Genomic DNA, 13,715 nt, shown 5'->3' with positions numbered 1-13,715 from the left:
ATAGACATTGATATACTGTATGAGTGAAATGGTTTTAAAGGACCCAATTGTTCGTTAATCAAGACCGCAAGGAAGAAATTCACGTCATCAAAAAATTATATTATACGCATGACGCATTGTCAACAAAATTTTCCATTTAAGCGGTATCATTAAGATTTTATGGCGTAATCTATTTTTTAAATTGTGAATTGTAACCTTAAAAATTATTTCATTTTCGAAGAATTCCAATCGATAAGCTAAAATCTAAATAACAAAACTATTTAAAGTATTATTCATCGCTTACGTTCTCAAGGAAGAATTTATTTACTCCGGACATCAAACAAGATTTGCTGGTCCAATCAATGGCACTAGTCTAATTAAATCATAAACAATATAATATGCTCTATTGGACGCAGCATTTGAAGAAAGAATTATCTTTCATGTACACGTAATTAATAGACCATGAATATTGCGTTTTAAGTACAAGCCTCCGTTGGACCGTACGAAAATACATGTATCAAGATTTGTCACAAAAAACTTAACATTACATGATTTATTGTCTTTGTAATGTTTGTGCGCTTACTAGAATTGCGATTCCCAAGTTTTTGCTATTAATTACGATGTCTCGTTAGTGTGAATTTGTATTCTCGAAAAAAAAACAGATTCGATACAGAATTTTTAATAAATGCTTTCATATTTGAGTAGCAGTAAAGCTCCTTGTGAAAGAGTTCGTCTATGGAAGTACCATAGAAGAACCTGCCACCTATTTCTGTCGCCAAGCAGTATTGGGGGCATTACTGTGTTCCAGTTTTAAAATGTAAGGGTGCTGGTGAAATTACAGGCACGTGGGACTTGACAATTTATGTCTCAGGGTGACGGGTGCAGTGGCAGTGCCCCTCAGATCTTTGTGGCTTAAAGTTCTGAGTGGTACTCCAACTGTTATGGACAGGTGCACGACTTGTTCGTCCTGTCACTGGGTATCACAAAAAATATATTAAATTACTAAGACGAATTAATTAGTTTCTGACTGTGTTCTAGAAGAATAAAATATTGAAAAGCTGCTTAAAACAATCTTATGTGTACCTATATTTCTGAAATCTTAAATAAAAAAACGCTAGACAATGTTTAAGAAAGAAAAAGCTGTCCTTTTTGATGCTCTACGTTCTTTGCCGCACTGAAAGGAACATTAATCCTTTCATAAAATGATAGATAGTAGAACTCAAAGAATTGAGCCCATATTCTTTACAAGGATAAAGGACAGTGCGCAGAAATTTATTTCAGTCCCGAGAATAAAGCTTTACAATTTATGAAATGTACGAGACAACTGCCCCTATTTAACAGATTGTTTCGAAGATAACTTTGCCTTTGACCTTTTGCGTATACCAGTTTTAAGTGAAAATAATTTGCACCCAAAAATGGACTTTTCCGTCTCTGTACCTATTAAAAATTACAGACTTGCTTTACGACGACGCCTTACATTTTTAATGTTTTAAGGCAACGTTGACTGTTCATTACATGAATGTGTACCTTTTTGTACCAAAATGGACGTGGTGGCCGTTTTACTCCTTTTTTGAACATTTTTCTTAAACAGTATTTTAAAAACGCAGTATATGTGAAGAGTATTTAAGTACAGTCAACAAACAGCATATCAAGCGATTCACTTTTACACAAATTCGTACATTACGATATAATGGTGCATTTATTACTAGTGTTGGGTAATTGTTCGAAAAATTTTTAATTTTTATTAGTAAGTCAATGATTTTTATAGAAAAAAACACAAACGTAGGAGAAAAATTTGAAAATATTCAGATTAAAAAAAAAATGTTATATATATCATATTTATTACAAATAAATTAGAGAATACATTATAAGAGTATTTTTCATGGTATACAAACCGGCATACAAAGTCGCCAGCTTATTGGAAAGTAGTTACTACCGTCTATATATGCCTATAGACATTTTCAACGTTAAGAAAGTATCTTTAATATCGCAAAAGCATTGCTGACTGCGGTAGATAAAATCTCAACTCCGCGTCGTATGCCTGTGATTCTTCATGACTCTTCTTACCCTTCAATCCGAATCATAACAGTGCTTTGCGGTTAAAATAGATAGGACCGTGGTACATACGTCAGGTCAACTGTGAACTTCAATACTGAACTAAATGGGGTTCATGTTTTGCAGGGCCAAGAGCTCCTTAAACATAACACTAAAGCTTTAAATTTAATTGTATACCGCTTATGATAAGAACCGAAGTGCAAAATGTCAAGCTTCTGTTCTTGATTGTACCAGACTAAATACAATTCCATTTATCTCTACCACTAGTGAAAAAATAAAAATAAAGATTTCAGTTACTTGTTTTAACAGCATACATACTGTTCTGAGAAAACAAGACAGTCTTAACGCTTTTGACCGAGAGGTTTTGATACAGTTTGTGGAGTTTGTTTTTGTTATCTAAATGCAAACTCCATCAGTTCAATGAATTTCCAACTTTATCAACTTACAGTGATTACAAACAAACCGAGACTGAAATACGTATGAAACGAAAAATAACAATTTCGTATAATTAAAAATCAACATTGAAACGAGTCAGTTAAGACAAATTGACACATTAAAATTACAGTCTCATAATATTGGTTATTAAGATGTCAAAATGGGTATATAACTTTGTGTCACGTTGTTTGCTTATTGTCGTAATTAAACCCAAATAAGTTGTTTAAAAATTGGAAAGTGCCTTCGGGGAATGTAATTTTAATAAAAAATAATCAAATAAATGTTAACATCACACACATTGCTCTGATCCCAAAGTAACTAAAGCACTTGTGTTATGGAGATTGGAAACAACGACGGTACCACAAACACCCAGATCCGAGACAATATACAAAAGGTAGTTTTCTACACTGATCCTGCCGGCGATCGAACCCGGGACCTCAGAAATGGCGACACCATAGAAACCGGTGTGCAAGCCACTCGACTACGGAGGTCGTCAAAATGTTGTTCGTATTGTTTTATATCGATTTATGTTTTCTTCGACATTTTCTTAAGTTTGTTTAAAAGTAATTTTGACTGTTCACCTAGTTCTAGATCTTTATAACGATAATCTCTTTGAGTCATGAATAAAAAATTACATGTCAGGAATTTTACATTTACTTTTTACACTAAAAAAACATTGGTTATTGAACAATAAGCAATATTTTTTTAGTTTATTGTCTCACACGCCGATTCCAAGCAAATTTCAGTTGCAACGAAAGTAGCAAAGATGAATATGCAATTCGGTAGCGCTAGTTGCAAATTCGAAATAAAAAATAAAAATGTAAACTAAATAATACGCAAACCGTATCGGAGCAAGTAGACCGCCTCGCATGAAAGTTAATGATTTTTAATCGACACAATCTCGCCATCTATGGCACATCACTAGCGCCGCTAAGAAACCACCATGTCGTTTGTCTCTGTGCGTGTTTTCACAATATCGCCACATAATCGTTACCATTTACTTTATTGGACGGTATCAACATTTCTAACTAGCAATGCTAAGTAGGTATTTAAGTTTCATTTTAAAATAGCATATTTGTTGAAATTTTGAAAATTGATATACAGATGCCATGGTTGAACGATTTTAGGTATGTTTTTCGAAAATCAGAGCTTTAAATCGCAAAGATCTGAGGGGCACTACCACTGTGCCCGTCACGCTGAGACATAAGTTGACAAGTCCCATGTGCCTGTAATTTCGCCAGGGTGCTGGCGAAATTACATTACCATTCAAAACCGGAACACAGTACTACTGTTTGGCGGCAGAAATAGGTAAGCCACAGTACATCCCTGGACAAACTCTTTCACAAGGGCTCTACTGCTGCTAAATGTTTTGGGTCTTTGTGATTTCCAATATAATGATTTTTATTTTATTTCCTTCTTTTTGCTTATTACAAATTATAACAATTCTCTCGAGGTAATATACTCCATTTCATGTTTTTTTCACGTCATCGAGTGAAAATCGCCCACAATATTTCATTTTAACTAATATCATGCATCTTATAATACTCGTAGGTTGAGATTTAAAAGGAACTTTTGCTTCGACTAAGCAACAATGGCGAACAGCGCAAGTTCGAAATTTACCTAAGATTAAGCAAAGAATTACGAAGTAAATTCAAAGTTTTATTTATTTCTTTCTTAAACTAAGGCAACTCAATGTTCGTTTTTAAATCTCGGCTTTAGAGTCGGTTCACAAGCGTAACGACGCTTGTCTTGTGAATCGTCTCTGAGGTACAACTACACGAATTTTTATTTAGAATAAGGACGGCCCTGCTCTGTACGTACCTTTTTTTATAGAGCGTATAAGCGCGAGTTAGAAAAACGCGTGCTCAACGCTAGTCCTCCGAGCTAGGCCTAACAGTCATACGAATCTGTAAGCACTGAATATTTCAGGATCTATTACAGTATTTGGGCAGCAGTAGGCAATAGTGTACATCCTTATACACGTCGGATTAATAGTAGTTCATTATGATTCACATTACGTGCGAGTCAGTATAAATGAATATCAGCATGTCACACTGCTATTTGCAATAGTGTTGTAACTCTAAATATGTGAATTTCAGGATTAAATCAATGCTGAATCTAAAATATGATTCTTTACACGTCAATAAAACCGTGGTTAAAATATTGTAAGAAACAATTAAAAGATATGCACTTAACTCAACATGAGCTAGCTTAATGTGAGATAGTTCTGGGCAAAACATACAGTCCTTACTCAAAAATATAAATTATTTTTCCCCTTTTATTTTGAAATATATTTGGTCAATAGGAAATTGTTTAGATGTCTGTAATAAACTTTACTGTATACATCAATTTTAAAGATCTTTCACGAGAAGTGAGTATTCGTTTTTCATCGATTCTGAAAAAATACTCTTTTTGAATTAATACACTACTGTATTAACAGTGCCATGAGTTTTGTACTGGATGTAGTGTGTCCAGTTGATACTCGCATGACAACACTGTATTTTGCATGTTCTTAGCGAATCAACTTCACTCGCCAGTTAACGTAAGATCGACATTAAATAAATCGTCGCTTAGCGAAAGAACTTTCTTCACAACAAGAAATCAACCAGAAACATAAAAATATTTCATGGAAATGATAAAAAACGACGAGGTACACTTGAGTATAACTTAAATGTTTAACAATGGTTACGTTTTATTTCTTCATTTTTTTGGGAAAATATTTATTAATATGGCTAGCACATGGAAACATTTGCAAAGATAACGACAGAAAATTATTGTTGGAGACACCTCATTATTGTCTTTTTTTATGAAGACAAGTGATGGGATGAGCAAGCCATGCCTGGTTTTAAGCAACACATCCGTCCATTGTAGTTGCAGTGCCGGTCAGAGCTTTAACGCTCAACTCGCACTGGCGCAGAATCGAAGCGTCGCGTCGCGTCCTGTTTTTCGACTACAACGCCTGGCGAGACGATACTCGCATTAGCGCGCCCGGATCACAGTGTGGTCGGCGTCTGAAGCCTCACTGTGCTCAAATAACGCGCGACTACACGCGTCGGCGTTACTTAAATTTGTAAACCTTAATTATGGGAAAATAGAGATGAATATGATATAGACGAAAAATATGACGCGTCGCGACGCTTCGACTCTGCGCCAGCGTGAGTTGAACCTAAGTTACTAGGGACACTGCCATTGCGCCCGTCACTGTGAGACATAAGTTAACAAGTCTCATGTGCTTGTAATTTCATCAGCGCCCTTACCCTTCAAAACCGTAACGCAGTAATGCTCATATTACTGCTTGGCGACGGAAGTAGGTAAGGTGGCAGTACTTCCCTGGCCGAATTCTTTTACAAGTAGCTTTCCTGCTACTGAATTTACTATTTATTTATGTCCTATACTATTTACATTGATTGTTCTCTGTAATTGGTTAGAGATGCAAAACACAGGACATAAGTACCACATAACAGGGGACCATTGTGCCCGACCGTCTGTTGAAAATAAAAAAGATTAGGGTTAGGGTATTTAAAAACAACCTTTCGTATAAAGATTGCTTAAACAAAATCCTATCAAGATTTGTATGTAACTACGATACGACAAACTATAGGGCGTGTCCAGGCCAGGGGAAATGGAACTAGATAGAATCTATTACGGTCATCGGGTAGCTTCCCCAAATATGGGCAATGTCGACCCACTCGTTGACGGACGCGCGGAGTTCCGTCTGGTGAACACTATTTACCTGCTTACTTTACTGTGGATAGTAAAAAGGCTACTGCACCTAAGAAATCTTTGTCTGCTATTTCGATAACATCGCAGTAAATGTGGTACTAAGTAGCCCCATACTATAGTGTGTATATAGCTACGGTGTCAATACCATACAATGTGTTTTAATGCTTATAAGTACAAAATAGCCAGATAAAAGAAAACTGAGTACGACTGTCGCCTTATTGTTAGTTAGCTATCTGTTTTTGTTTCCTGTTAATGTTAAGGAGGCATAATAAATACCTATATAAAATAAATATATAAAAAATATTACTAGTATTTTGCTGTATAATTCAAGGAAGGACTTCACATTACAAATGCAATGTGGATTTTGCTAGGAATACAAAACTAAAAAGGAACAACTAAATATTAGTCTTTGTATCGTCTAATTTAGCATATTATTAAATTAATTAAATTAAATTAATTCAATTAAATTAATTCAATTAAATATTATTTACATAATTTATTAAATTAGAATGCTCACGATTCCAATTAGGAAATCGTGGACTATTGAGTTTCGTCCAACAGCCAAGGTAGTTATGGCCCCGCAAAATAGCAATTGCTACATAGGTAATTACAGCCATGACAAAATGGTGATTATGTTCCAGTGAGAAAATAGTGACGCAAAAAATGACGATTAGCATATTATTAACTGTATTTGACTAAATATTATTAATCAATTTAATAAATTAGAAAGATCGACATTCTCTTCAGTTCGTGAATACTTATTATGTTTCACTGCCCAGTAGGTACAGCTGGCCATGCAAAATAGCAATAAATTGCTGTATAATTATAACCATGACAACATGATGATATATGTCCCGGTGGGAAAATAGAGACGCGACAAATGCCGATTTACGACAAAAGATAGTCGTGAAAAGAGTAAAAGCCGGCTTTCCCGCCGTTGTCGGCCACACCGCGACCTACAACGAAGGCTGACGGCACACATTGAACTTGAAATCCTGCTAGCATTGTACTATAACTGGTTGTTTTACCCTGTTTTTGAATAAAAAATATTTTCATTTCAAATAAAGTAAAAGGTAAAGACGTAAGTTTCTCTATATTTTTGTACGTGGTTTTTACTTGGTTTGTTCAGTATATAATATTTTAAACACTACCTTTATTTAAAAAAAAAAAATCTAACATTAGTTAAACTAGCTTTTCTACTTGACTAAGCTACTGACCTAATCTCAAACTGTTTTTCACAATACCTATCTAAGGAAAAATGCAAGTTCATACTACACCAGATATCTGTATGTGGAAGTTTCCTGCTGCACTTCTTTTTTTCCGAGTCTGGCCGTGTGCACTCTCTAGGTTGTTTACTTACTAAGCTGCGGTACATCTCATGCAATTTAATGAAAGTAAAATTAGTCCACTAAGATCAACGACCGGGCTCTGACATACTGCTCTTGACTCCGGCCGCACCTATGAATACCACCCGGCGGCGGATCTTGTTCTCTCGCGACTTCCATTACGGACTTTCTTACTTTATCGCCTACGCATACCCACACTTTACAATCAATAGTCATGAAAATGAAAATTACCAACATCCCAAACAGTAAAATTAAAATTTGTATTCAACACAATATCTAAATCTTGTTTTGCAACGTAGTGGTCATTGCGGTTTTTGTTTCAACCACATTAGTATTTCTATGTACTGAAAATTATAAGTATTAACCCGACTTATTAGTGTTTTCCACAAGAGACTAGTATACACTTACTCGTTTGAAATTGATACTTTAGTGCTTTCGTACAGGTAAGTAATAGCATGACGGTTTTCCCTATAAGTATAGAAGTAATTTGTAACTTTCGTAATAACACCCAAATTCCCAGATAAATATCTCAAATTAATCTCTGTTTCAAACTTTCTCTCAATTCTGTTATTACATAACCATCTCCCTAGTGATCAATTCGGGTCCAATCTAAAATAATTGCTGGATTTGCCCAACAAGACGTGAAGGAACCTTTACAAGCCCACTCATAAATCTTTATCGAGACAAAATACATCTGTGGGGGCCAATACTTTCTAATTTCGTAGCTGGAGGCGAAACAAATGAGTATTATAAAAGTCTTGTCGATTCGTTAATGTCCGATTGAAAGAGACACCTACTACGAATGTATCTCAGTAAATTACAAGTTCAATCATTTTAGTTTTACATTACATAGTAAACCACAGTTATTGGGTAAATCGATTTTTTTTGCATCGCTTTCGAGATCTTATTTTGTCGATTGCAAATTAAACAGAATTATGATTGTTATTGTGGTATTAATAACCATTAAAGTTTCCAGCCCGTAATACGTATTATAAATCAAATACTTACACTTTCTTTATCTCACAATTACATTACTTGCTATTTTAGGTTGTGTCTATAGATCATTTTCATATTCTTGAGTGTGTACTATAGATATGGTATGGGTTGAACAATACTACAATACTACGGGTTTTCAATAAAAAGTAAGTAAGTATTTGTGGTATAAGAATTATAGTGCGCTTCTAAATAGAAGAACAGGCAGTATAAATGGTATCTTATTAGTTCACACAAAGAACGTGTTATTTTCCTAAAAAAACCTTGTAGAACTGGTTGCATGGAAAATATTCGGAAACTAGGGCGATCCGATGAGCGATGACTTAAATCAAATGGGGGACCAGATTCACAACTTTCACATAGTCGGTCTATTGGAACTGCACAGGAAATTGGAATCTGTCGTCTTGTTGCAATCCAAGTGATCGGCTGGGTTTAGTGATTTGACGTTCGCTTGGTATTTATTGTTTTGGTATCAATAAAATTTCCCACTCTATGAAAATTTAATAACCTTGCAATATATATGCAGATGTATCAGACTACGAATAATAAACACTGACTACTCTCTAGGACGACACGTGTTCACACCACAACGTGGTTAAATGCTAAGTACGGTAGACTAACCCAGAATGTGGTGAATCCGTATCCGTTGTCACATAACTTCTGACACAGGTGTTAACTGGCAACGAATATTTAAAACGGTCAGTGTGTCGTATTAAATAACACTTAAGATATTGCCCACGCGCAGAGAAAGTTGTCCGGGGAACAAAAAGAGGCAATTTTCGTGTCAGAATAAGATATGAGATTTAAGAAGCACTCTGTGTTTATGACCGAAACGTTCCATTGTAACGAGTATTCATTTTGGCCATTATTTGTATAAATAATGTCAAGCGGCTTTCTTTGAGTCCAAATGTTGCTTCAAGTACCAAAAATGCGATTAATGCTACAGCTGCAGCTTTTACAGATTGAAATTTGACAATTCAAATGATTAATACCCGTAAAGTTTATTATTGTCTTTCGTCATTGTCAAGACTTTAATTTAACAAACCTAAGATAGTATTACTACATTTTGAAGAGTTTGTTTTAACAAGAATTTACATGAAAGTAATAACATATTCCCCATTCTTCTTTCCAGGGTGGCACACTCAGCGATCAATCATCGAACGAAGGCGGAGGTGGCGGTGGAGGCGCGGGCTCAGACTCGAATAGCGCCGCCGAGCCGTCAACAGATCAACTTGCTATGGAATCGTCTGAAAGAGAAACTCCGAGCCACGCGTACAATGGACCGCCCCCGCCGGTACCACCACCACATAATAGGAGACAGAACCAACAGCATCATCAGCCACACCATTCCTTAGGTAACATCCCCGATAACATTTGGATGAGAATAGCTGCTACCTACCTGTCATAAATATTTATTGTGAAAGTTGTAAGACGAACATGTATTTTTTTCTAGGTATGCCAAGGATTCCCAATCATCATCCTGTTCATACGAAGCCATTTGCTCTTGGACCTCCAGTCAACCATCATAAGAATGACATTGGGCCCGGTTTTCGAGGTCCTCCCCCGCCTCCAATTCCACCCAGTGATGTTCAAACTGCAGCCAGTGATAAGGTCTTCAGCACTGCCGGAGACGTCTGGCCTGCACCAGCTCCTGACATGCCAAAGATTGTTTCTCTCGACGTAAAATGTGAAAAGAATGCCATGCGTGTATTTCTAAGTTTTGACAAACCTTTCTTCGGTATTGTATTCTCCAAGGGACACTACTCTAACCACCAATGTGTCCATCTTCCGCCTAATTTAGGAAGATCACAAGCTTCTTTCGAGATTGGTGCTCACGCTTGTGGAACTGCGGGAAGTGGTGATCCAAGATATCGAGGAGATGTTGCTGCCGCTGGAACTTATTTTGAAAATGTTATAGTAATTCAGTATGATCCACAAGTACAGGAAGTTTGGGATCAAGCCAGAAAATTGCGTTGTACTTGGCATGACCAATATGAGAAAGCTGTGACTTTCAGACCATTCCCTGTGGATATGTTGGATGTTGTGCGAGCTGATTTTGCCGGTGATAACGTTGGTTGCTGGATGCAGATTCAAGTGGGAAAGGGACCTTGGGCTTCTGAGGTATCGGGTTTGGTCAAGATTGGTCAGACTATGACAATGGTTCTGGCGATCAAAGACGACGATGCGAAATTCGACATGTTGGTCAGAGATTGTGTAGCTCACGACGGTCAACGCGCTCCTATACAATTAGTCGATAGGCGAGGCTGTGTAACACGACCGAAATTAATGTCTCGATTCACAAAGATCAAGAACTTTGGAGCTAGCGCCTCTGTGCTTTCATATGCACATTTTCAAGCGTTCAAGTTCCCTGATTCCATGGAAGTTCATTTCCAGTGTACGATTCAGATTTGCAGATATCGCTGCCCCGACCAATGTTCAGACGGACACAATGTTATCGCACCACATGCTGAATATGGACCTCCTCAGATTGATGCTTATCCTGTTGGTGCTGAAGCAAGACGTGATGAGCGAAGAGTTAGGAGGCAACGCCGTGGTACCACTCCTGAAAAAGAAGTCGGCGTTAATAGGGTTATCCGTGTTGTCTCAGCTGGTGACTTGAACATGGATTCTGCTGAAGAAAATGTACCAACAAAAATAGTGCCCACACCTGGTTTAGTATGTATGACGACTCCTGGATTCGCTGCGACACTTGGTGCACTTCTTGCCACGTTGATATGCTCATGTGCTGTATCTGTTGTCCTATTTCTGAAACTTCGCCCCGTTACAGCTTTGAAAAAGAAGACCGCCACTGTGTCGACGATAGCTCGACCACATCCGCCTACTGCTGCACATGTAATCTCAAAAAGTCGGTTCTACTCGTAACGGCATCTGCATAACGTAATTTTGTACATATTAGTGTGATGAGACTGAAGTATGTAGACCATGCCAATTTATTTATTTGTGTGTTATCAAGTGCTCAATCTGTTTTTAATACGATTCCGTGAACTCGTTTATTTAGACTTATTTATTGAATTAATTTAGCCAATCGCCGTGAAGAAGCTTCAGTTAAATCCTTTCCTATTCGAGTTGGAGTTATAGGTTTTATGTTATTTAAACTGATAAGACGAGAAATCTAGTTCAATCATATGAACGTAGGTGATATTTGTCACAAATACAAACTAGTATTAAATTTAAAAAATATATTAAGTACAATCTTCTGTTACCTCTATTCGAATAGTTAAATTTGAACTAGGGGCAACGGAAAATATAAAATACGTGGTATAACAACATTTAGGTGAACCGCTAGCTGTAATTATTAAAATAACTTGTCATTAGTATTAATATTATTTATTTTAATTAAGTTGGTCGTTGTAGTCATTACTACGTGTAAATTATTTATTTATACCACCTGAGTACCTCTAAGCTCTTCATCTGTTTTTAATTTTATTTTCTTGTTGATTAATTGTCATGTTTATCAAGTTTATCGTTGTTTCGAAGTGTATTTTACATTTGTGTATTTTATACTTCATAGGTATTGTTTTGTTTGTTGCTATATACGAGGAATCAACTTAATACTCATTAATCATGGGCCAGTAGCCACTACTTTTTCAAATAACATTTTATAAAAGTGAAACTTGACTGCGATTTTGTGCCTAAATTATGTTGTTGGCCGTCATGCATTTTAAACAATAGATTCTAAACCAATAAACAATCTTTAAAGAAATATGACTTATTATATTACAATATTTGTTATTTTCTTAGTCTTGAGTCTTATGTACAACGAGAATATTTAAAAAATTAAACTGTCTGAAATATGCTTGGATTGTTTTATTTGTTCCTTAATAGCTGTACTTATAGGGCCTAATTTACCATACTAAACATGCAATAGCCTGAGGGCGACCAAACACACATTGCTATCGAATTGACACTTTTATGTTTTAGGGTAACCTATCACAAACTCGAATTTATTTTTTCCGAAATAACGTTTGTTCGAATTTTCATTACCCCTAAAATTGAATTATAATGAAATCTTTGTTTTTTCAGGATATCGCACTGTTAATACAATAATGTGTACTTTTTCAGAATCGATGAAAACAAATTACTCACTTCTGAAAGATTATTAAAATTGTATGTAGAGGTTAAAGTTTATTACAGACATGTAAACAATTTTCTATTCGTCAAATATATTTGAAAATGATAGGGAAAACATAATTTAATATTTTTACTAAGGACTTTTTATTCAGAAATAGGTCACAAAACACTGTGTCATATCGAGTTAAGTACATATGTTTTTATATTTCTCATAATATTGTTATGATAGTTGTATTGACGTGTAGAGATTCAAAATTTACGTTCAGCAATAGCATAACCTTGAATTTCACATATTTAGAGTTACAACACTATTGCACTAGCAGTGCAATATATTGGATGTTTATTGCAAAGACACGGTTAGTTTGGTTTAAAAGAAAAATCATTTTCCTCTCAAAATTACTTTCGAGGTTATGAAAATTTCGATCAAACATCGAGCAAAGGTAACTATGTTTTAGTCGTAAAAATGATGAAATGGAGGTGTCCTTGAAACCCTTCGGCCCTGCATAACTGCCTAGTTCACGTATTTACTTACATAGGTAGGTAGGCATAGTAGTTATATTTTTTCGACAATCTCGTCGTTCCATTCCATGGTCCGCTCCATTTTCACCCAGAAAAGTCATTTATTTTTTATATTTTTAATCGTGCTGCTGTCCGCATATAAAGCTAAACATTGACAGATTTTATCCTTTTGGTCTGGAAGCGATATTCAAACAAAAGTGTATAACTTAATATACTGTTGACTGTATGTGACATCTGCAAAATGAGCAAAAAAATCTATATAGGTTTATTCACGTTGTTCTGTTTTGTAGATTGTAAATTTTAAAATGAAATAAGCAAAAAAAAGTTACCGTTATTGACTCTATAAGAAGAGAATAAAAGAAGAAAGATAATAGGAACTTAATTTCTAATTCACTTTTATAATACATAAAAGCAGAATTTTATTAAGGTTTTGATTTCCAACACACGGTCGGTAGCTTTTGGGAAAAATACACGAAATTATGTTTCAACATAAATTTTATTCCATTAAACAAATTAACAGGTGCTTACGCGTTAAACACATCTTCACCACATTCATACAGAGAAATTGATAAA

The 13,715-nt window shown here is 35.6% G+C and overlaps 1 protein-coding gene across 1 annotated transcript in view; it reads left to right on the top strand.

The window, feature by feature from the left end:
- The window catches only part of LOC113229253, a 47,430-nt gene extending 35,484 nt beyond the window's left edge, over positions 1-11,946 (top strand). Inside the window, exons 3-4 of the mRNA XM_026462784.1 lie at positions 9,664-9,886; positions 9,985-11,946. Coding sequence (XP_026318569.1) covers positions 9,664-9,886; positions 9,985-11,414 — 1,653 coding nt within the window. The 3' untranslated portion in view covers positions 11,415-11,946. The remainder of the gene's footprint in view (positions 1-9,663; positions 9,887-9,984) is intronic.
- Positions 11,947-13,715: the final 1,769 nt, after the last annotated feature.

This window comes from Hyposmocoma kahamanoa, unplaced genomic scaffold (genome assembly GCF_003589595.1).
Source record: "Hyposmocoma kahamanoa isolate Upper Pololo Valley unplaced genomic scaffold, ASM358959v1 296, whole genome shotgun sequence".
Taxonomy (NCBI): Eukaryota; Metazoa; Arthropoda; class Insecta; order Lepidoptera; family Cosmopterigidae; genus Hyposmocoma; species Hyposmocoma kahamanoa.
This window is presented reverse-complemented; position numbering and strand designations above follow the sequence as displayed.